This window comes from Tiliqua scincoides, chromosome 5 (assembly GCF_035046505.1).
Source record: "Tiliqua scincoides isolate rTilSci1 chromosome 5, rTilSci1.hap2, whole genome shotgun sequence".
Taxonomy (NCBI): Eukaryota; Metazoa; Chordata; class Lepidosauria; order Squamata; family Scincidae; genus Tiliqua; species Tiliqua scincoides.
The window spans coordinates 32169084-32194961 of NC_089825.1; the positions used below are offsets into that span (position 1 = coordinate 32169084).

The window sequence follows — 25878 nt, forward strand, 5'->3', positions numbered from 1 at the left end:
GCCCTTCACCACATCAGTTCATCCATCTGTCCGTTGCCTCTGCCAGGCTCAGACTGAGCCCTACAGCAAAAAAGAAATCACTTCCTGTTTCTCAATGGAACTGGAAGCAACATTTTATGCCTTGTAAGGCATTGGGTCCCTTTGGGGAGAAGGGCGGGATAAAAATAAAGTTTATTATTATTATTTATTATTATTGGAAGGCCCAGGGAAGCCTTCTGGGGCTTCCTCAGCCACCTAATACTTTATAAGGCATTAAAATGCCACTTCAGATGTCAGAGAAACAGGAAGTGACTTGTTTTTAGCTCTAGAGCTCAGTCTGAGCCCAGAAGAGGACGATGGACGCAACCTCTACTAGGCTCAGAGGACCTCCCCTCGCCTCTGGAGGGGGCGCACGTGGGGGGAACATGCAGGAGACCCTCTGGACCTGATCCGCGGATAACTGAATATACGGGGCCCCCTGCATCAACTAATTTCCTAGATCAGCTATCTTCAACCACTGTGCCGTGGCACACTGCTGTGCCATTGGCATTTGGGGGAGGATCATTTGTTAGCAGGGCCGCTGGGGGACGCAAGCTCCTGCTATCAGTGCGGTATGCCGTATCAATTGTCAAAAGACTGATAGTGCACCTTGACAATTTTAGTGCTGTCAGTGTGCAGTGAGATGAAAAAGATTGAAAATCACTGTCCTAGACCATGATGCACAAGTTTATGACAACTAAAGACCAGGATCTGAGAATAAGGTGTTGTAACAGAACAGATAAAGAGGGATCATGCGGACTTTATACAAGTTCAAAAAAGCCCACACTTTCAAGGCTGGCTGATAAGAACCAAAATCAGTAAAACAAGGCTTTTCTGCATTCCACCAAAGACAATTTCCACCTCCAGGAAGTTTTAGTACACTACAGGAAGAGAAAAACAGTACCAGATAATTTGAGACCTAGAGATAATTGAGCTATGTTTATATAGGAATAGGTATGAAACAGTGTAAGCCCTGAAGTCAAGCTCTTAAGCAAGCAGAAGGAAAAGTTGCAAAAGAGAGTCAAAGAGTTGCAATTATGCAGTTAGAGGCACAAAACTTGGAAGTCTTGCACTTGGGTACTTGACGAAGGGGAAAGACCCTCAAAAAGATATCTTTGTACATTCAGATGAAGCGGTGGTGGCGGGGATGAAAGGAAACAAGCGAAAGCTAAAGAATAATTGAGAACTAGTTGGCATTTAGGATACAAGTAGAGAAAGAAACAGATCTCACAATATTTTTTAACCTCTAGGAAGCTTAGAGAGGCTCGCATGGATCGCAAATGGTCTCCTAACCAGGAACTGATCGGATACTTGTTTTAACTTCAACTGTGCAACAGCATTAGGTGTTCCTAACCAATTACTGGTCAGTGGATAGAACACAAGACACCAAGTTCGACTCAGTGGAGTTACTCAAGTGTAAGGGTAAGTGTAACTCAATCTATAAGTTAAGAATCTTCTGGAGACTGAAAATTATGCAAGTAGACTGACTGCTAGGTAGACTGACTGCTTTGGCACCTTAAAATGGCATAACTTATAGTCATGTAAGGCCTCAACTATCCTTTCCTTTCAATCCCACAAAGCAAATGTATGATCTAAAAATCTGGTCTACATACTTTCAAGTAAGGAGGCAAAAGGTGCAGGAGGCTTAACTCGATATACGTTCTCTTCTTTTTATTTATTCTTTGCCTCCATGGATCCAGGCAGACAGCACCATAAAACTGATTGTCTGAAATCTACTGCAGGATGAGAGAAGGAAGGAACTAAAAATAATAATAAAAGACATTCAAAATGTCTATACAAAATATTAGTATACTGCAACTTAAGATTTGGTTTTTAACATTACCTTCTTTAAGAATAACAAAAAAAAACTTTCTGTTTCTAGAAGGAAAAATATAGCAGTGCTTTTGTATTATGAAAATAAACCACCAAAAATATATGAAAAGCATGACTTTTTAGAAGTCCATAACTGAGCAACATCTTCATTAAGCTCAAAAGAATTCTCAACTTCTCAACAAAGTATCAGGCAGAATGAGTGAATGTTAGCTTTGCACTCACTGGTCTTGTTCTGACCTCAGTGCATTTATCCTAACTTTTGTACAACACTGCTCTTCACAGGCTCAGCATAGGTCTGAATGAACATGCAACTACTGGGGACAAAGGCAGCAGGTGAGATACATACCCGCTCTTCCATACATTCATTTTCCCAGTTATGCCGATCTGATCATAGACTAGATCAGGGGTCTCCAAACCCCGGCCCAGGGACCAGATGCGGCCCGCGGCGAGCCTCTATCTGGCCCACAGCCAGTCTCTTGTCCCCTGAAAGCCCCTGGCCCACTTTGCCGAACGTGACTGGACCTATGCTCTGGTTGCACCTGGAGGGTATTCTAAGACCAGAGAGTTTGAATGAATGAGCCCATGCATTCATTTATTCACACATCTAAGTTCCATCTCTAATTTATTTATATAAATTTTATATTTAAATTTTTTTTCGGCCCTCAAAACCATGCCAGACATTTGATGCGGCCCTCTAGCCAAACAGTTTGGAGACCCCTGGACTAGATCACTGATGCCTCTTTTTATTTGTTACATATAGACCCTGCCTCTCCAGAAATGGTTTAAGGCAACTTACAGGTAAGAAAGAAAAACATAAGACACACAATAAATCAAACAGAAACTAAAGCACAACATTTACTTAAACAACATGCTGGTGGGTTGTTTCTTATTTGTTTTATACAAAACCCTCTCTACTATTCAGATCATGTAGATTGGCTTCTAATGGAGTAATGACTTAACACAAGGAAAGCCAAAACAGGATCCTATGTTCCCAAAACAAAGTGAAAATCAGCAAGTTATGCTTCAATTCCCAGGGAAACTCCTGTGCGCCCTTCCGTCCTGTCCCAGTTGCGGAAAGAAGACATAGCAACACTTGAGGCATATACGTTGACAAAAAACAAAGCAAAAAACAAACAAAAAGATTACAACCAAGATGTCTTGTTTGCAAAAGAAATTCCTTCTCATACTAGCAAGTGAGGTTTATAAAATGTAAAGTTTTATTTACCTCCTCCCCATCTCAGACACCTGGCTAAGTCATTCCCAGTTCCAAGGGGCAGAATAGCAACTGGAGGATGCTTAATCAAATTTGCTTTTTCTGTGAATAAAAGCAGTAGATATTTGTTGAGGACAAAAAGCAGGTGAATCCATACATAGAGTTCTCAACCAAGTACCCAATTCCATAAATAATGTGGTCAGATAAACTGTCCTGAGGAAAACAAAAATGAAGTCTTGGGGCAATTAACAGAGTTATCCATTTCTCTTCAACCGGTATTCCTATACATGATTACACATGTTATTATATTAGACATTCTGGAACCCATCCTACCAGTCACTGACTAGCTGCCAGTGCTCTATGTTTCAATGAGGGAAACTACTCTGAAGTCCAGGTGTTACCAGAAAAGCAGCAAAGAAAAGACTACTTCGGTGTTTTGCTCAAAACATAATTTCTATATCCTATGGACTGAAATGTATGGCTCACAATGGAAGTACTTCCCCTTTCCAAACCAATGTCCAACATTCAGAATACATGGTAAATAATAAAATTAGCCAGAGATGGGCTCAACTTGGTGATACCAGAGTCAGAGGAAATATGCTCACCAATTCTGAAGGGTCAAGATTCCATCTAATGCGCATCTGTTAGCTTAGTCCAAGTCTACATGAATGGCAGTCTACACAGTTTCATACAGACTACCAGTCATGTATTGTAGCCTGTCAGATGTTTCAAGTTTTCTAGTTTTGCAAGCCTGAATAGGCAAAAAACAGTTTAGCTGAATCTCTGGAAGGTTCTCATACATTAGCTGTGGTCTGTGTATGTCTGGGTAGGCGACAAGCTGTGCAGATCTGACTTAACCATATGGAACAAAAGAATGCTACCTAGTTTCTCCATGGAGTATATATTTGAGTATATTTTGTCATACTAAAGTTACACTAATACACTAAAGTTATCATTCTATAAATGTTTTATATTTATAAAATATTTATAAAATGATATATTTTATATTGTATTGATATTTTATGAAGACCAAACAAGAGACCACTTATTGAAATTTATGTCCTGCCTTTTACGTATGTCTAAGGAGTAACCATGTTATATGGACCAATAAAAAAAATTCCTGTTTATTGGACATAGTAACCACAGCAAGAAGTTTACACTTTATTCTACTGTCTGCTAGCAAAGCATTAGTGCCATGGAAACTCAGAGGGAATTCTGTACTCCCACATAGTCGGAGAATCATGCAAATCTTATTCTTGTAGGTTTTTCCCTTAAACTTACTGGTGAGAAGATGCTTTCATTGCCTATTCTTAAAATGAAAGGAACCAAGTGTTATAGTAAAAACTCCTTGCTTCTGCACCATATTAAGTACAGCAGATGAAATTTTAATGAGCTGTGTGCTGTAATGCTGAGAAAAGTCCAGTGTAATGAAAGAGGATCAGCACTAAAATAAGACATTCCCTATAAACAATATATGAAAACTGTTAAACAGCTTAAAGACCTTTATTCACTATGCAAGTCTCTTCTAGCTAGCACTTCAGCTGTCTCTTTCAAGCATTCCCAAGGCTCTCATAACCAACTTCCTTTCTTCAGCCTCCCTTGGGGCACAGGAAGTGTTGCCTTCCCAATAAATCCTAGGATCAACTCTTACAAAGGTCAAACCAAACATCTGATACATTTTCCCCAAAAGACAAGAGCAGAGTTCTACAGGTGCCATTAAAACAGATTTCTGTGTTACCTATGCAGTCCAGAATCCAACCCACAGTTCCATCTCCACCGCATGCCAATACTCGAAAGTCCGGAACATCTCGGAAAAAATTTAATCTGAAAAAAGAAGCCACACACAGTTATAATTCACAATGTTGTTTTATTGGTTCTCTATGGAAAAAAAAATGTTTGCACTGAGGTTCCCTCTTCTCAAATCACAAAAAAAGCTCAGCTTGTAGCAGGACATCATGACATAGAACATACTGTTCATACAGTATACTGTTCATACATCATCATTCATAATGATTATGAATCCTTACTGTCCTCCTCATGCTGAGGCAATCAGCATGAACTTGAGCCAAGAGAAGGCGTTCTCTCCATATAGAACGGTCACCTGTCTAAGGTGGCAGTCTTAGGCAGCGACCAAAAGGGTATGAAAGGGCATTGTTTGTTTGGTGCCCATTTGTGACCAGTTATGTCTCCTATCGGTCAGCTGCACCTTTGATTTCTGTCTCTCTGTCCAACATTTCACATGTCCAGCTCTCCCATCCTACTCCCCGTCTGAACTTTCCAATACTTGCATCCAGTATCATGCCACATTCCAACCCTCTTCCCTCAGATGTAGTTCCCATTCACTGCCTACTCCTTAGTCTGTTTTTGTTGCCTCTGAAATTGCTTCTCTCTTGTCCAGAAAGTAGCAACTGTTCAAGAACTTCCTGATGGTATGACTGGAACTGTCTGCTTCAGAAGCTGGTAGCCTTTCCATCATTGGAACTGCCTCCCTTCACACCTTGTTGCCTCCCTAACAACCTTAAAATCCCATCTGAAAACTCACCTTTTCTGGGAAACCTTTGGCACCATGCCTTAGTTCCCAGTCCCTACGGTAACTAAGCTTAAGGATATGAAAACTGAAAGAATTATATACACTTCAGCTGTTTACCAATGCCTCCATCTCCTTCCCTCCCTCTGTTATGTCTCTTGTGTAAATTTCTAGGTTTTAAGCCCTTCGGAGCAGGAACCTACATTCCGTACTTTGTGTGACGTGCCATATACATTGATATTGCTATATAAATAATGATTATAACTCTCGGATACAATGGACATGCAATGCAATGGCTGTGCAGCATGGCCTTTCCCAGTTTGAAGAGACACTTGGCCAACAGTCTAAGGCAAAGAGGCAAAGAAGGAAGGCCCATAGCCAGGGAGACAGACCAGGGTCAGACTGCACTTGCTCCCGTTGTGGAAGGGATTGTCACTCCCGAATTGGCCTTTTCAGCCACACTAGACGATGTTCCAAAACCACCTTTCAGAGCGCGATACCATAGTCTCTCGAGACTGAAGGTTGCCAACACACACACAATGGACAATGCTTTAACAGCATTAGTCATAAGATGCTAATTACTACAAAGTGATCCAATAAAATTAGTTTCATTGTAACATGCAGTTTATTATAGTGAGCTGTAAAATATTCATCTCCTGGGAGCTATATTTTAATGTATCAAGATTAACTAGTATGTGGATGCCAAGTAGCTGTTAGAACATCATTTTTCAGACTAGGATCTATGCAACCTAGGGCTGACTGAAACCGTTTTCAATACAGGTTAGAAACAAATCAAACTTTGTGTTTAATTGAGGAAATATGCTGTTCTTGGCACACTCAGTGAAGTCATACGATATGTAATGAAATGAGAGGGTTTCCCCCCCCCTCTTTTTTAAAGGACAGCGAGATAGAGGATAGATATAGTAGGTTCATATTTACTTGGCTGACAGTATTCCAAAACGAATTACAGATCAGCTATCCATCAGTTATACCAAAATGTACATGTATATGGCAAAATATGCATGAATATGTATATGGGAACTACTGGTGAACTGCCTATTTTGCATCAATAGACTGAGTAGAACACACATAACAGAGATACCTAGTGCAGATACCCAGTGAAAGAAAACAAAATGGAAGGTAATTTATTATAGTAGTCATGGTTTCCATTTGGATCAAATTACTTGAACTGTATACATTCCAAGTCAAACATACTAGATGTGCTATACAAGTCTTCAGTTTGACACAGTTTACAGTCTCAGTTAATGAGTCAAAAAACAACAGGAAGTAGAAAGAACTCAGAATCAATGACAAGACAAATAATGAGGTAACATCTCACTTGCTCTGGAGGTGGAGAGACACTAGATATGAACACAAAGTAGGTCATCACCCAGTTAGCCACTATTCACTGACAGTATTTTTGTGGGCAGAAAACAGACATGTATTTAAGGGGAAATGTATTTAGACTGGTATTGTATGTGTATAATTTATAATGGGGAAATGTATTTATACTGGTCATAGCTTACAGAGTTTTGAAGTAATGTGTGTCACACACAGAAGAAGAGCAGGCATAAACCCTCTTTCTATGTTATTGTAACTGGGGGCAGTAACAGGATTTGAGGGGGATGGGAAAATACTGGTAAGCCCCACCCCAGCACCATTCACACCATCACATTCCTGTTCCCCCTAACTACTGTGCATGTGCAAAGTCAAGCATTGTCCTTCCCATGAACTGGAATGCTAAACACCTAGTAGTAACCAGTTAATATTATGGCACTGTCTTATGCTACCACCCATATGAGCCTGTGTATCTTAAAATTAGCTTTAATTTGATCACTACTTTGAGTGGTGAATAGTTCCCTAAAATTACATTATATTACACTGCATTCTTAAGGATATTAACATAAACATAAAAAAGAATCCAACCGTCAGGTTTTACAAACACAAGAGCATACAAAATTTGGACCTTACAAGCATCAATTGAATGGACTGTGGATCTTTCTAGGACAAAAGTTTGGACAAATGTTGACCTCTCCACTGCACTTTATAGAACTACAGTCCAACTGCTATTTGTGTAACTATTTTTTTGCCTATAAAGTGAAGAGTCACTGAATTTCAGATTCTTCAGCATAATTAAATCCACAGTAACAGTTGTTGACAGAAGTGGATGACTCCTATAGAGATATAACTGCTTAACAGTGAAAATCTTTTCAGGGTAAAAACAGGTGCATGTTACAAATTGCACAATGTAACAGAACAGTAATTTTCATGTCACTTTGTTAACTGTGATATTTGATAACTATTGTACGTTTTATATTTATGCTCAGCTTCTGAGCCTGCATGATTTCTCTAAATTTACACTTATTTGCCCATCTCTAATTTTTAAACTCAGTTTTTCATATTAACTGTCAATTTTCAGTTCATAAAAAGTCAGTCCTTTAGAGCCAATCCTATCCCATCCACACCCACTCCCACTGATGCTGCAGCTGCACCAAAAAGTTTAATTGTTACACATGCATGACATGATTCAGTTTAAGCATGAATGCAGCACACACAAGTCTGGAATACTCCCACACAGTTCGATAGCAAGCTGTTCCCCTCCCACAAGGACACACAGGTAGCACAATGTCTAAGGGAACAGGAAGTCTGTGCATGCATTCCACATACCCATCCTTTCTGTGCATGGAAGGTGCTCTAGAATACCAGGATAACATCCAAAATTGCTTGATCCAAAAGCAGAGTCCTTGCTCCAAAGAAAGAGCAGCTGAGGGTGCTATCTCTAATCACTTACATCATACATGGAGGGAGGGTTTGATGGGGATATGGGAGATAAGCACAAACCTCTCATTCCCTGAAGTGGTCTATTGGACTGCCTGTCTGATCTCCTGGCTTGTGGAGGATGCAAGAAGCAGAACTTTATTGCCCCAACTTTGTGGGAATTCTCCACATGCATGTTCTAAGACTGTGATCAGACTAAACTGGGCCTACAGAGGAACTGATTGTGCTGCATCTGCCGCTGTCTGCCTCTACCCTGTGACATCCCTGCCTACACCCACATCTTTGAGGCCTGGCCAATCCTTTATACAGGAGCTGGAAACCGTCATGGTACTGAACTGGGAGACACAGTATAGAGCTACAACATTAACTTTTAAACCAGCAACATGTTCCAATAATAGTGCTCCTAAGATGGCACTGGCAATGGATAGTAGGAGGACAAGAGAGTGACACAGTGTGGGTGAGTGGCATTTTCTTCAACTTTTACCCCTGCTAATTGGGTAAGAGGCACTTTTTCAAGTGGGTGCTCCTTTTTTTTAGCAGGGGGAGAGTAACTGGCCCACCTCACCCCAGCACTGTCTGTTCTAGTGGCTGTCTGCTGGTATTCATTTGCATCTTTTTAGATTGAAAAGTGGTATATAAATACTGTTGTCAATAATAATAATAATAATAATAAAAAATTTCCATTTGCCTTCTTATTTGCAAGGCTATTCCACATACAGAACAAACTTGCTTTATAGAAGCTGTTCTTCAAAAGGTGGTGCACTGTATTCAGCCAAGTGTGCAGCCAGAACAAAAGAATGGAAAGCAACTAAGAATTATATTAAGTTTTCATTAAAAAAAATAACTAAATAAAAATCACAGCAATATTGCCTGGATAATTAATTAGAAATCTCTTAGGGTCACTTTCCTAACTTTTTTACAAGATAAACTGGACTCTGAACACAGTTTTTTAAATACAGTGCTCTGATTCACATAGCTGGAAAAAGATAGAATTAATCTTTGAGACTACACAGAATACTGCCCTCCTGTGGTTGTATGCTACAGCTTAATTTTATATCGTCAGAAATATAAGATAAATGTAACATTCTCAGAGAGCTGTAAGAGTTTTTAAAAAATTAAAATAACGAAGATACCATGCAATCTAACGTTGTAGCTTTTTCAGGTTTTCTAAAGAAAGTAAAAACAAACTGATTCAGTAACGTTGGACTGAAATATTTTCCTAATCATGTAAAAAGGATACAAATATTTTCTACCTCTAGAAAATGATAAAATGATACATAACTAAGTAAACCTGCTCTAAAATCTTTTTTCCTTTAAATGCACAAAGAAGTAAATACCTACTTAATGCAGAACACCCTCATCTTCTATTAACACTAAGCACAAAGTACAGAATCTAACCAATACTGTATTCCTTAGTGAGCACCATTTGAAGAGGCTTTGCCACCTTCTCCTGGCTTCTGACTGAATTGATGAAATTTTCTGAACTGCCTTCAAGGGCAGTACAGTACAGTACGGTGCAGCTGAGTTGGGAAATTACCAAAGGAACAGGCTGCAAAGGTCTCAGCAGAAGTAAGGTCTCTTTCTAATAGCAAGATGAACCACTGGCTGAAGCTTATTTTCAATTTTACAAATGCAACCCTATCCAAAAAGCCAATTCCACCACCAGCCCAGCTTTAGAATCACTCACTTAAGACTGCAATCACAGGTAACTGGGAAGACTCAATCAACAGGAGCTACATATACCAAGAAAGTAGGTCACTTTTGAAGGAAGGAACTATGGCTCAGAAAAATTCAGGAGCAGAAACCCAGTGATTCACTAAGTGAACTCAGTTATTGATTTAAACTGGATGTTGCAACTCCCAAGGCAGGGATGCACACTTGCTTTCGGGGCACTATCCCTTTAAGGAGGATAGCAACCCAACCAGGAACCCATAGGTGCCATTAATATGGTACTTCAAAGTTTCACCACTGCCAAACACAGGTAAGTAAAAGGGTGTTTTTAAAAAACTTACCCTCATTCAGTGGTGGTGGTGGCAGCAAAATCTGGAAGTGCCATACTAACAGTATCAACAGGTCCCTCCCTGGTCAAGTCACTACCCTCCTTAAGTAGGTAGCACCTGACCTAAGATTGGGAACCGCTGATTTAAACTAACCAGTCAAATCTTGGACACCAGGACTAACAGTCCTAAACAACAGGACTGACTGTACATATTGTTTGTCAGAGGAAACAAAAGGACATTATCTGAAAATTTTCAGAGAAGTCCAGTACATTACTCCACTTTGTGGGTGGCCAACCAATCAAATCTCTCTGTGTTTCCAACAGGGAAGGACATGCAATTCAGAAACTTTGCATGGGGGATATACACTCCTTTTCCAATAGTCACACCTCCTGCTGCTTAGGTGTTGAGAATGTGTACAGAAGATATAATGTGAATCATAAAATTCTTTTTTTCAGTCGGCCTATTACAAATGGAATTCAGTAACAATGAACGAACAACAATGAGATCAGAGGATGATCAGAGGGCTGGATAACAAGCCCTACCAGGAAAGGTTGACAGAAGGTTGGTATGTTCAGCCTGGAGAAGGCTGAGAAGGGATATGATAGTGCTCTTCAAATACCTGAAGGGCTGTCATATGGAAGAAAGGACAAATTTGTTCTCAGCTGTCTTTGAAAGTAGAACTAGATCCAACAGGTACAAACTGCAAGAGAAGAGATCCTGATTGGATATCAGGAAAAAATTCCTGACAGTAAGGGCGGTTCAGCAATGGAACAGATTGCCGAGGGAGGTTGTGGACTCTCCCTCACTGGAGATCTTCAAGCAGAGGCTCAACAAGCCCCTGCAGGAGATGCTATAGGAGAATTTCCTGCTACAGGAAGGCGGTTGAACTAGATGACCTATTAGGCCCCTTCCAACTCTATGATTCAAAAGAGACAACCCACACAATCCATGCCCTTTCTTCACCCTAGTTCATTCAACAGGGAAGAAAACTTGGAAAAGACAGAAGTCCAACAGAATCAACAGAAGTCCAACAGAAAGCCCATATTGTCCAGGCTCCTGTATCTCACAGTGGTCCACCAGATGTGTCACGGAACAGAAAAGACAACAGGAGACCTGCATCCTGGTGCAGCCCCTTGTATCTGGCATTGTCAGGAATCTGGCATCCTTTCATAAGAAAGAAGGCTGTATGGAAGAAAGAGGGACAAGTAGTCTGAAGAATGTGATGACCCACAAAGTTATGCTGTGCAGCAAGCGGTGTCCATACTGTATGAGTTGTGTGTGTTATATATCTCGATGAAACAGAATTAATTTTCATTTCTGCAGTGTTAATTCAAATTTATGTTGCTGATACATTAAAATCATATCGTTCTTATGTGTAACCGTCAGTGTGTTCTAATTATGCAGTATTTTTTAATGACATTTAGCCTTAGACTTACCCCGGCATTGGTCCATTTCCAGCAAGGCTGTAAACCTGACGAGGATTCAAAAGATATTGAAATTTTCTATAAATTCTGAAAGGGGAAAATAAAAAGAGAAATTAAGTAAATTTTATTAGACACTAAATTACACTTTTTAATCGTAAATCAAATGAGCATTTTTGACTAAAATTAAGGCCGCACTACTGGAAACAAGTTGGCCCATTTTCAATTTATTCTATAAATTCTGCATGGGGGGACAGTGTGACAATGGGCGCAGAGGATAAGGGGTCTTTAGCACTTTGCCCCCCCCCCACGATTCTAACTCCAAGCATGTACCCCCTTGAGCTATTTCCAGTAGGAAAAAAATAACTCCCATTGACATTATTTTACAATAATAGCAAGTGAATACATTCCACGTATAAGACAAACTAGATGTATAGAGATAGCCGCATTTGTTGTTCACATATATGTTTCATGTACGTTTACTGCTCTAACCATTTCACTGCTTCAAGCAATTTCTGCCCCAGCACTGCCATAATACTGAAAGCTCAATACCAGGTATACCTGACCGAATGCCCCTCTTGTATTCCCATCACACAGAAAACAGCATATAAATAGGAAAGGTTGTAATCTAGCCTTCTCCCAGACAAGCCTTTCAATGCATTTGAATTTAGTGGGAGGCATTCCATTTGGGGTCCTCAACTGCACTGGGATCGTCCAGATACAGGTTTATCAAAACTTTCATCTGCTAGTTTGCAAAAGCTAGGCCTTAAAGATAGATCAGTATTGTATTGGGTGTGCTCCCTAAGCATGGCAATTTTTTTCCCCTCACTTCTTTCACCCACTTCCAATCATCACAGGCAACGTATGTTTCCTTTTAATCACAAATGTCATCTTACTGTGCTTGGAAACAGAAAAGGTATGTACCAGCCTCTGTGATTTAAGTTAAACCTATTTGTAAGTCTGCCACATTTTAACAGTCTGATCATTTATCAAATGCTTATTGATGCCAGTCAAATTCTTGAGAAAACAGACCTCATGTACAATCCCTAGCTTGGAGATGAGCCAAAGTTAAAGTCAGTGCAGACTGAGAGCCCAATCCTGGGCTCAGAGCTGCGGCTTCGTGCCGCTGTGCAGTGTCGCAAACGTGCCGTAAGGTACGTTTGCAAGCCGCACTGCCGGGCTACGTCCCATGCTAGCCTAGTGCCGGCCGATGCTGGGCTAGCACAGGGTGGGTGCCCAGCCTCATGGACCGTCTTGGTGATCTCATGGACTGCCGAGCCGCAGCATGATAAGCGGGGGCGGGGAGGGCACGGGGAGGAGGCATTCCAGGGAGGGGGGAGGCTGGTGGGGGGCGGAGAGAGGGAGAGTGGAGGTGTGACAGGGAGGCAGGGGAGGGAAGGGGCAGGCAGGAGGCATGCCAGCGGGAGGGAGGGGGGTCCGTGGAGCTCCGCTCCACCAGATCCAAGGTGTTATTGTGGGGCTCGGCGCCCTACACGAATGCCTTTATTTTACCACCAACCTTTTGGCCAGTGGTAAAGTGAGTAGCCCCATTGCAGGGCTGCTTCCCTTACCTGGGGGAAGGGGATGAAAGTCCCCTTCTCCCGAGGTGCCACCTGTGGTAGCCCGAGGCGTGCAGGATTTGGCGGCAGCCGTTTTCTGTGCCACCAAGGCTGGGCACCCCAGGCAGCTCAGGATTGGGCTATGACTTGACTTTGTCCTGTGGATAAACTACTACTGGGTGATTTACTAAACATGACATCGGACAAGTGGATATACTTGAAGTTTTAAAGCACTGATATACGTTCCACAAATTAACAGCCATAATGTATTCCATGTCTCCTTTGTTTTGGAGTAAAAGTTTGGGCAGGTTAGGCTGGTCTTTTCTGCCTTAAAGCCTTCCAAAGAGAAGAACACATTGATTGCTGCACAACTTCTTAGTAACTGAGAGCGCAACCTTAAGGTCTTCTCCAGCCAGCACAGCGGCTGCTGCACGGGCTCCGAGTGTTGCAAATGTGTTGTAAGGCATGTCTGCCTTGACTCAAGGGTCAGTGGCACAGGCAGGGAGGCCTGGTCTGCCTCACCAACACTGCATCCCAGCCAAGGGCTGCTGGTAGAGGTAGGATTTGTGCTGACTGGTACAGGGTTATAGAGAGGGCAGCGGGGACACACAGGCTTTTTTGGGCAGAGGAAGGTAGAACGGGGGGGGGGCGGATGTAGCATATACATTCTTATTTTCATATGGTTTTCTTAATACTCTTTCAGCTTGCTGACTCTAATTGGGTTTATTGTTCCAGATTCAAGAAAACTAAGATTAAGATTCCCAGATCTTCAACCAACAATATTAACTTCCAGAAGACAATCATATTGTTCTTAGGAAATCCTTTGAAAGAACCTTGGACAGGACTCCTTTGTCTTACATTCTTACATTCTCTTTTAGCCTAATAATTGGTAAGGAGAAGAATTAAGTCCTAATAGCACAATCCTATGCAAGCCTACTTATTGCATTCAGTGGGGTTTATTTCGAGGGAACTGTGTACAAGATTATAGTCTCAGGCTACAATCCTACATACACTTTCCTGGGAGTAAGCCCCATGGAACACAACGGGACTTACATCTCAAAAGACACACAGGGGATTGGGCTGTCTCTTCTTCCTGTGAATTGAGATTTTTCTCCAGCACAAGAATCAAAGAACAAAAATGCAAATACAGTTCCAATTCCACTTGAGTTCTCTAAATGTTATGAGAAAAGCAAATGTAAAATAAACATATTTTTTCCTGCAAGAGTAAAAAGATTGTTTTCTGGTTCAAAACATGACAACAGGAAGCGTGAACTTAATTAGCAGATTCAAAGGTCAATTATTAACAAATGCCTACCTTTCTCCTTGTTTTCCCCCACTTTTAGGGTTGACAAAAACTAGCAGTGGATGACTACCTTGTACAGGTGTAATCTAAATTAAGAAAATTCACAGGAATTAATTTTGCTTTTCCATTCTTTTTGTTCTTATATACACACAGAGAGAGAAACTTGTGAAAACCTGTATCTTATGCATATCATTCAATATATTAACAAAAAAATTGGTAAATCATAAGTGAATTTTTTAAGTTCTGCTGATGCAGGCACAACATGACCGTGTTGCATAGAATTTGCTGCACAGAAGTTACTAAGGCCCCAATCCTATCCAAATTTCCAGCATTGACACAGCCATGCCAAGGGGGTGTGCACTGCATCTTGCAGTGGGGAGGACAGTCACGGAGGCCACTTCAAGATAAGCTGCAGTTGCATCAGCGGTGAATAGGATTGGGCCCTAAAATATATAATGACATTAACCAATGCAAGGAAGAGCACAATCCTAACCAACTGACCTAGTCACAATGTAGCCCCAAGGTAAGGTCACAAACATGCCCGTACCTTAAGGAGGCCTCCTTGACTGCCTCCCCACTGCAGGATGCAGTGCACACCACATTGGCACAGCTATGTTAGTGCTGGAAAACTGGTTAGGATTGTGCCCAAAGGCACTCAGACTAGGATTGCATGGATGGTGCTGATGGGCAAAGTTTTAGCAGCAGTAAATCCATTCAAGGAAAGCATCAATACAATCAAGAAAATGCATTTTAAACAATTGCTTAATTGCTTAGGATTCTTTTAGTTCTGTTTTTAAGGGACACACCTTAATTCAGAGAGAGAGAGAGAGAGAACTTTAAACCTCTTCTAAAATAGAAGACTCAGCCTGAGCCTCCCTGGCCAATCTCAGGGAATGCAAAAGGCACATGTCTACTTGTCCACTGCGTCCCCATTTCCATGCTTACAGTTACACATGACCTTTTTCCCCAGCTATTTTCCCATTTCTGCCATTAAAAATGGCCCAAGAAATGCTCCATTTCATTTCCAAGAGCATTATCATTCTGAAAGTAAAAGGGAGGCAGAAGAGATGCTAAGAATCTTAAGGAACCAATGATTCCATAGCAACTCTGAAAAGGCAGCAGCAGTGAGGGACATGTCTGCTGCCTCAATTTTGGTACTCATTCCAATTCAGCAGAGCTTTTCAAACTGGGGCATCGCGACGCCCCAGCCTGTGAACCCTGGCCTCTGCCCCCTTAAGGGGCAGGGGCAGCCTGGAGGCAGGGAGGAGGCAGCGGCGCAATGCACTTGGGTGCACTTGGGTGCACTGTGCGACCTGCAGCAGGGCTCCCCGCAGAAGTGAAAGTAAATATGGAGTGATTGCGCTCCACTTCCGCTTCAGCGGAGGCAGGGAGCAATTGCTCCACATCCACTTTCCCTGCTGCGGGGAGCCCTGCCAGAAGTTGCGCCGGGCTCCCTGCAGCCTGGGGAGGCTGCAGGAGGCTTGGCTAAGTGCACCCAAGCCCCTGCAGCCCCCCCGGGCAGCACGATCCTGGGGATTTTGCAACTTCCTCCCCCCCCCACCCACGCAAGTACTTAGTGGCTCTCAAACTCTCCCATAGAGTTTGAGAACCACTGCAATTCAGGAATGAGTTACAATAGCAATTTGATGGCGCCAATTGTTTACTTGGTGTCAAACTTGACATGTCCTGGAACGCATAAGCACCCTGTAGTTTGTGTTAAATAGATAATGGACATTTAAAATAGCGCACTGGGATGGAAGGGGCATAATTATGCCATGGGAGGGTTTTTTTAAGACTACTCTAACAGGATTCCAGTCTTGATTGGGGATATCTCCTCATTATTTTAATTGGACAAGAACTTTTTAAGTATGGGGTGATGCAATTGGGACCTCTAAAGATCTCCTATCCCCACCAGAGTTTTGCTCCACTGACATGCTACGTTATTTAAAAAGAAAAAAGAAAAAAATGCACTTATGTATTCCAGGTCACATTTAGTTTTACCTTCAGTCTCTTTGATAACTCTCTTTGATAACATCCTTAGGGGATGAGACAGTGATGAATTGGATGGCAGGTCTCAACTTTGGCAGTCATTCCAATTCAGAAATGAATTGTAATAGCAAGTTGAGGGTGCCAGTTTTTTGCTTAGGGTCAAACTTGATATGTTCTGGTATGCATAAATGTCCCTTTGTTTGTTCGCATTAAATAACGAATGGAAGACTTTTTTCCTCCAAGTAAAATACACTGGGAAGGAGGGAGGCAAAACTAATACTATTCTTTGGCTATGATCCAATTAGTCACTCTTTGCTAACTGGCGATTCTGCAATAGATTCTTAGACTGGAAGATTTGCAACGTTGTTTTATTGAAGTTGTGATTGCAGTTTAACATCAACTACATCAGGACCTTCTCTGTCATTAACAAAGAAGAGAATAGGTTAGGATGTTGTTTTTGCTTCCCAACAATCGTTTGGTAGGAAAAACATCCATGGACTGATGCACAGATAGTGTAGCACCACAGCCTATATCAAAGACTGTCACATCTTTGATGCTTGTCTAGAGTTTTAATCAATTTTACTTATTTAGTCCAATTCCAGGAGTGTTTGTTCCTGTGAATGAAGTGTAAACCAACTGTTCTCGTTGTGACAAAGACGGACTGCCTCTTGGAAGCCCCTACGGATTCAGGTTAATTAATGAGGCTCATCCTAAGGTTATACATGATGTATTACTTCCTTTAATTAGAAATAATAATCCTGATCATTATGCTGGTTAAGCTAGAAAGAAATAAGATGAATGTGCTTAACTATGATTAATAATAGTTGTACCTAAGTAGCGAGCTCCTCTGCCTCTGAGTTGCCTGCGTAGTCCTGCATGATGATGTTTTGTCACAGATGCTTATTAGCAACGGAGAAATCTTCAGATAAATATTCATTTTTCTTTTTTTAAATACATATTATTAAAAGAAAAAACATTCCCAAACTACCAAAATGACCTAATTTTTTTATTTTTATTTTCTGCATTTAAGAAGAACAAAAAATTAACTCAACTTATTTCTTAGATGTTTTCTAAATGTCAAATAAACATTGTCAAATAATTCCAAGATTCAGGCTAATTTTGGAAGCATTTCTTTAATGTGGTTATGAGTTATAAGATAAACAGACCATTCAACTTCACCAGTCACAATTTTGCCTCAGAAATAACATGCAACACAATCCTGTGCAGTTTTACTCAGAAATAAGACCCATTGAATTGGTAAGCGTGCATAGGATTGCACGCAAATCACCTTAATACAAAACTGCTATACCGTTAAAAGTCTCCCAAAATTCAACCGTTGAAATATACAAGGCATTACAAGGCCCTATACAGAGGAGGGGGCTTGGCTCCATGAGAGATCACAGAAGATCCCAACTGTTACCCTGCACATGCCTGATCTTGTCTGATCTCAGAAGCTAAGCAGGGTCAGGCCTGGTTAGTACTTGGATGGGAGACCGCCTGGGAATACCGGGTGCTGTAGGCTTATACCATAGTCTTTCGAAACTGAAGGTTGCCAACCAACCAGGTTCAAAGATCACCAACTTCGGATAGGACAGAGAATGTTTCCTGCTGAACTGCAGGTCAGTACAGTCCTAGATGTATCAATGGCCTGATTCAGTGAAAGACAGAGTCCTATGACCTTGGTTGCACTAAATCTGCTTGTTTTCCTATTTGCTTAAAGATCCTGCTTGGTTGCTTTCAATGGGTTATACTCTAAACAAGTGGATCCTGAAGAAACACTATTAAAATCAATGCTAAAGATCAGCTAATTTATTGTGAGCCTTCCACAATAAGGTTGTAGGGGGGCAGTAGGCCCTGTTTTTGTTGTAAATCGGCCTTTTGATGAGGCCAGTTTTTTATTAAAGTGTTCAGCATCCAAAGACACAGCTGGAATGAAGTCACTGATCTATGAAGACTGCCTATAGAGATGCATAGGAGAGCCAGCAAATGACTTGCCTTGTTTTCTATTCTACTACTGGAATTCCTTTTAAAGGAAATATTCTACTAATTTTGAAAAGCAGACGTGAGAGTTTGTGCAGATGGTATTCCTAGAAAAGGAAATGGAAAATTTGCCAACACTGCACCATTGTACAACAAATGTTTAAATCCTAGTACAGAAAAATATTCTCTTTAATATTATTTATTTTTATACCCCCTTTAATAGCCTCCCAAAGTGGTTTATATACAATTAAAATCACCACCACAGTAATTTGTTTTACTTCCTTTTAAGGCCATGGATATCAGAGCAGTCCATGGCTATCACCTCTTGCACCGTTCACAGCAGTTCCAAGCAGCAGCAAGGGCGTGCGTGCGTGTGTGAGAGAGAGAGATAGCAACAGATGATCACCGCAAGCTAGGGCTTCTAGTGCTAGGCCTTGTTTTTGAGGCAGGCCTGATGTCAACAGCCCTCCAGAAAATGACCACCAGGAAAGACCTAGCGGCAGGTGACAGTTGCAGAGGAAGTGGCCTCCTTTGGACCATAGATACCAGAGTAGCCTTACTATTACCACTCTATGGCCTTCTCCATACCTAACAGAAATTAGGTGGGAACACTTAGGAGTGTTTTTGTACTGTGTTCATTACAGATAATACTAGGGAATGGTGAGATTTCATAAGTTATTTTACACTGCTATTGCACGTAGATACACCAGGACAAATGGGTGTCACCCATCATCTCTGTTGCCATCTTGATCTACAATTATACAAGAATGGCTTTGCAATATATTGTTCTGCAAATGGTTCAATGAATTTTCAGCAAGTTCTTCTAAACTACTACATGCAAATATGCAACCTGAAATGAGTTCAGCACACAGCTGAAACGAAGACATGCTTTTACTGGCAATTCTTGTATTTCGTCAAGCTTGAACCAATTCTACAAGGAGGGATGTTGCAGAGTAGCTGTACAGGTTCAATTAATAAAACTTATCACACCTGAAGGCCTTGTCCATCTACAGTGACGGAATTTGCTCTCTGCATCTTGTTCCGATCACCTAGTTTGTTTGTTTGCTGAGAACCACTTTCGTTTTTCATAGTTGCTTGGCGTTCCTAAAGGGAGGAGGGAAGGAAAAAAGAAATCATCATGTTATAAAAACCTGCTATAGTTGAAATGAAAGAGACTCACTCTAGGACAACAAGTTGAAAGACTGCTTCAGTGATAATGAGTTCCGTGATTGCAATCAAATCACTAAATGAAGCCCAACTTCACATGCATCTATTTATGTATCTAGACATAATAGTGGTTAGATAATAGATAGATGATAATTATTTTGTCACAATAAGTACTAATGTAATGGTGTGAAGTTGGCAATAGAATGTGAGGTCATCTAACTTGTACAATCAAGCTTCTCAAATAAGGAGATTAATTAGAAAAGGTTTCCCCTGTCTATTGAAAATAAAAACCCTGAGAACCACGCCTCTTCAAAAGCAGGCTCACCCCAAATGAGAGGTTTTCAGAAAAAGAAGTTGTCACATTAGAACAGCAGTTTCCACACTGGAGACTGCTACGTGCTGCAAACAGCTTCTCTGGTGCAACAGGAGGTTACCATTCCACAAGGGAGGCTTCCACTGTCACCGCCAATTGGCCTCCATGTTCACTTCGCCCCACTGCATCTGCCAGGAAATCCTAGAGCAGAGCCTGCTGGGGCAGCAGAAAGTGGAAGCAGCGGGGTGGAGCGAATATGGGGGGTGATCAGCAGCAACAATGGAAGCCTCCCCAGCGGAACAGTAAGCTCTGTCCACATGGGATAGGGATTTGCGAAGGCACCAGATTCAGCCTACAGTTCAGAGTCTGGAGAGCCCTGCATTAGAACATCATTTATCTGAATGATCTACAAAGTTTTTTTGTAATTGAACAATTCCAAGTTTAATTAAAAGCAGGTAACGTTCTCTAAAACGAAAAATTTGATTTTCTACTTAACACTGCTCTCATAGGAGTGCTTATTCATTTACAACGAAGGTGGTATGGAAAGCCTGTACCACCCAAGTCAAAACTGGCATTTTACTTGCAAGTATGTTCATCTCTCAGGTTCTAAAATAAAGTTATAAGAAAACTGAATGAAATTGTTATTTTAGGAATAAACATTCCAAAATACAAATATTCTTTGTAAAATATATTTCAATAAATGAAACACTACACTAAGTATTTCTTAATGTGGTTTGCACACAAGAAAAAAGCTGAATTTGAAGGCAGTTTTTCATTTGGGTATTCACATTATACCTCAGTCATGAGGAAAATCCTTAAGTTTGGTAAGCTGCACCTCCTATTATTTTATCAGTTACTTTCACAGTTTACAACAGCACTAGGATTTCACTTTATATTCAGTGGCAACACTGTTTTAATGCTTGATTGCCTACTCTGTAGAATCACAGAGGTGGAAACAATTACGTGACCATTCATCCAGATACCAACCACTACTTGGTACCAGGGCAGGAGGTCTGGTCTAGAGGGTAGAGCCTCCGTTTGCCTGAAGATAACATCCACAAGGTCGCCAGTTCGAGGCCACCGGCACCGTGCGACCTTGGAGCAGCTGACAAGCTGAAGCCGAGCAATTCCATCTGCTCTGAGCGTGGGAGGATGGAGGCCAGAATGTGAAACCAGATCAGAGAGGAACACCTGAATGTTGTGGTTCTTGAAAGAAAGAACCTTCTTTCATCTGTAAAAATCCCTACAGGGATTTAAATCAGCCTGCCTATGTAAACCGCCTTGAATAAAGTCTTGAATAAAGACCAAGAAAGGTGGTATATAAATACCTGTATTATTATTATTATTATTACTTTCTACTGTCTGTTCTCCTCTCCACTCCCAAAGAGCAGCCCAAGCAGTTCAAACCACTGCCAGCCCAATCCTATGTATGTATACTCAGAAGTAAGTCCCGTTATGTCCCAATCTTCCCCCTCCCACCCCCAACCTACACCTGCAGCCACTTTACACGCTCCAGCTTGGCCTGGGAGGCCTACTGGTGCACGGGATCTCTGGTTGTTTGTGACAGTGGCCTGCAGTGCATAAGTGTACACGCCTTTTGCCGTACCAGCTCTTACAGCAGTTGATCAGGATAACTGCCTCCATAAGTGTCCAATAGGATTGGGCTGTAAGTCAGACTTATCTCCAAGCGAACACACTCAATTGTCCAAAAAGAAAGAAAAACATACCAAAAATCCCATGATCAGAGCTCTTCCTTATAATGGGAAGTCATGTCTGCACCATAACTTAATATAAAGATTTTCATTACATTTTAATGTATCACTTGCTCTCTAATTGGTTTGTATATAAAATAATATAAATGTCAAATTATAAAAGTAGTGGATCATACTAAAGTTTGATCTCAGGTTTTGTAACCAGGATCCCGTAAAGGAGTGTAAGGTCAGTTCTACTGGGTCAACTCAACAGTCCAACTGACTCTAAGCATGTGTTTTCAACACTGATCAGGCTCTTATATTTTAAGAACTTTATACTAGTAAGAATGCCCATTGCCTCATAACCACTTCCATTTTCCAACACTTGATATTATGAAAACCTTGCCCATTAATACTAAAGCATTAAAATAGATATCCTGAGAAGACTCACCTATCAATTTTTTAAAAAATACTCTTATGCAACAAAGAAAATAAATAGATAAACCCTGTATATAGCCATGAAAGCTGGCAAATCTTCTCCCCTCACCAATATGCTGTGCTCTTAATCACAATCACAGACAATCAGAAATACAACAGGTGCCCCTGTTTCCAGTGTGGAGGCATGACAAGAAAGTCATCGTCTGTGAATTTCCTTACTGAATAACAGAATTCCAGCAAGCAAAATAAATTAAAAAGAAAAGCAAACATTCTTCGATGCTGCAGAACCCACACATGTATCGCTGGTATCTCTCCTTTCCTTACCCAAGAATAACCAACAGTTTAATTAGGCAGCAGATAGGAAAACTACATTTCCTTCCCCTACTTTTTGAAGGATTATAATTGGAACTTGGGTCCAGGTCACACAAAGGCTGAGGGAACATGTCAAAGCAAACTAGGACCCAGAAAAGTCTGGTATCAGCTCTATAGTACCAACTCAAGCAATACTGTGCCAGGGTTCACATGCTCCATAAGTTATAGGAACCCCAGAATCCAATTCTTGCTTCATAACCCAGTTTTCAAACCATGGTTAAGTCATGGTTTCCAGGTTTCCAACGTACAAAAGATTAAGAGGAAATGAGAGGCAACATAGTTTCATGGATTCATTCAATTGCACCAACAAAACCATGATTTGTTGAGTTGGCTAACATGGCCTCAAGTGTCTTTTCCGTCGCTTCTCTAACACTGGTTGAGGATGACAACAAGTAGGAACATAAATAAAATAACCTACATTTGATAGTCTGAACAATTTCATAACAATAGTTTCACAGTATAGTGCACCCCTGGTATCTGCAGATTTGACATACATGGATTTGACTCGCCACAGATGCTGTGGACACCATGGGAGAGCCACTTCCGGTTTGCTTGTCAACTCAAGTTTTTTGTGTCTCTTTTGTGGTTTTCTGAGGCCTCCTGGAGGCCTCAGTTATCACAATGCATTGTGATGCATTCTGGGGCAAACCTGGGAGGAACAAGGAACCTCCACACGACCCAGAAGTGGGTCTTTCAAGTCTAAAAATAGCTGGGAGGCTGGGAAACACTGTGCTTTGGTCACACAAAGGTAAGAAACCCTATACCCTGGGCAGGAGGTCTGGTCTAGAGGGTAGAGCCTCCGTTAGCTTGAAGATAACATCAGAAGGTTGCCAGTTTGAGGACACTGGCAGCTCCCTGAATGGCTGAGAGTGGCGAGAACTTGAAGCAACTGACAAGCCAAGCTGAGTGATTCCACCTGCTCTTGGTGTGAGCAAGAAGCGTCTTGGCTGCCCTCCATGTGAGATGGAGCTGCTTGCCAGCCTGCGTGGGAGAACTGCAGGCCAGAAGTGAGACCAAACCAGGAAGATCCATTCTGAAATGTTGTTGGTTCTTGAAAGAGAGAACCCCTATGATTGTAAAAATCCCCTTGAGGAATTTAGAAACGCCTGCCTATGTAAACCGCCTTGTATAAAGTCAGAAGAGTAATCCGATGACCAGAAAGGCGGTATATAAATACTTAGTTATTTTTTTTATTATTGGTGCGTGTTTTTTTTAAAGCCCTTTACATTTGGCCCATGCTGGCATCAATGATGAGTTAAATCCATGGATACCGAACCCATGAATACCACAGGTCGACTGTGCACTGATTCATTATACTGCTCATTTATCACATATTGCATATTAAAAACTGTTAGCACTATTCAGCCCTAGTGGGCTCCACCCTGCCTTGTATATCCAGGCTGCAGCTTGCCTCCCACTGGCTAGAGTTGGGTGAAGACAGGTGCCGAACTCCACTCAGACACATGTGATCCCAACAGAGATCAGTTCAGCTTAATCATCGACCCCACGTTCCTTGCTTATGTCCAGTCTGAGGTTAGCTGAACACTCATTCAGAGGGCCAGGTACAAATTTTTTTGCTGTCATGCTGATTGGCTGTAATGGCAGTTGTTTGTTTGTTTTGCTTACCCCAGACTGGTGAAGGACCAGATGGTTCCTTTAGGCTAATTAAGAGGTTAATAAAATTGGTCCCTTGGCATGATGTGTGCAGGGTAGGGTAGGTAGGGCTTATCTCGGTGTCCAATCAGGGAGTGAACCAAGATCACTGCAATGATGTCTGACTGGCTCAAAGAGGCTGGACTTTCAAAGCTTGGCAAAGTTTGTCCTGTGGGCTAAGCAGTTCAGCTGCCTTGACCCTGCAGAGGCAGCTATGAAAGGCTGGATCGGTTTTGGGACAGAGTAAGGCCTCGAGTCAGATGGTTTGCCATAGATAATAAAATGAGGGTTAGGATCGTTTCCCCCAAGCTAACTCCCCGCATGCTGGGGCTAGGGTTATTCTTCTCCCCAACTAGCCCTGCTGCAATATTTTATAAAGTGTCTGTTCTAGTGGCTGTCTGCTGGTGTTCTTTTGCATCTTTTGAGATTGTGAGCCCTTTTGGGACAGGGAGCCATTTAGTTATTTCATTTTTCTCTGTAAACCGCTTTGTGAACTTGTAGCTGAAAAGCGGTATATAAATACTGTTAATAATTAATAAATAATAATAATAAAGTGGTTCAGTTAACCCATTTCTGCCTAGCCCACAGGTGTACACATTTAATCCCTGCTGCATATATGCAACATTGGGTAGAAATGGCTTAAACCTCAGCCACAGTCTGCGGTCTTTATTGGTGGGTGCATGTGTAAAAAACTTTTTGTAATACAGTATAAAGTTGTTGTTTTTTTTTTAATTTCATAGTACCATGATACTGAAACAGTTTTAAGACTCCAGAATCAGAAGATCAAACACATATGGCATTTTCCTAGACAACAGCAACTGAGTAATATCTCAGGGTGATATTCTTACATCAAAATGGAGGTGAAGTTGACACTTATTGAAAATAAATGACACTGCAAAATGCAGATATTTATTTTCTAGGTGGCATATATGTTCTAGTTATGACGATTTCATTAGGGCATACAAAATGATTGATGCAGCTGTAATCATTTTGTCTCATGAACACAGTCAATGCTGAGAGTTACTTAATAAAGCATTATTGAAAGTTAATGCACATTTTGATGGCTTTCAATATTAGTTATTCTCTTTTTCCATCAACATTTAGATTACATTAAATTAGAATTGCAAGAGTATTGCTTTTTTCCTCCCAGCAGAATCTTGGATTGCTGTTTATTACTCTTATAAGCTTATTTTTACATGCACTATCCCTTTCTGACTAGTCCAGATAGTTCACACGTTCTACTGACTGCAGCAGAAGAATTTCTGGAGTGAATCATCTTTCATTGGATTCTAAGTCTAGGGGAAGTCTAGACGGCTCCTCCACCTTGTCTGGAACAAATTCACCAGCAAACTGAGAGAAAGGCAATATTGCTATCCTGTTGACATATCTACAGTTTTTAAGCATGCAGGCCTAATTGCTTTCATTCTCTCTGCATACCCAAAGTGGTTTGCAATTTTGCCACAATCTACTCTGAAGTTTAGGTAGAGTAGAATAATTCTCTACTCTTCAAAAACTTTTTAGATTGGAGTCTGCAGATTTTGTGTACACCTACTATTGAATATTACAATGTGGATGAGTTGAGAGACTTCTAGAGGTCTAGGCTAATCTTGATTGTTAGCCAAT

The 25878-nt window shown here is 41.2% G+C and overlaps 1 protein-coding gene and 1 pseudogene across 4 annotated transcripts in view; one reads left to right on the forward strand and one right to left on the reverse strand.

Annotated features, from left to right (window-relative positions):
* The window catches only part of DGKB (diacylglycerol kinase beta), a 271357-nt gene that overhangs the window by 188203 nt on the left and 57276 nt on the right, over positions 1-25878 (reverse strand). For all 4 annotated transcript variants that reach the window (XM_066627151.1, XM_066627149.1, XM_066627150.1 and 1 more), the window contains 5 exons: positions 19612-19725; positions 14665-14738; positions 11806-11880; positions 4803-4888; positions 3077-3166 (listed from right to left, as the gene is read on the reverse strand). In XM_066627151.1, the coding sequence (XP_066483248.1) occupies positions 3077-3166; positions 4803-4888; positions 11806-11880; positions 14665-14738; positions 19612-19725 (439 nt within the window). The remainder of the gene's footprint in view (positions 1-3076; positions 3167-4802; positions 4889-11805; positions 11881-14664; positions 14739-19611; positions 19726-25878) is intronic.
* Positions 18050-18163, forward strand: LOC136655131 (5S ribosomal RNA; annotated as a pseudogene).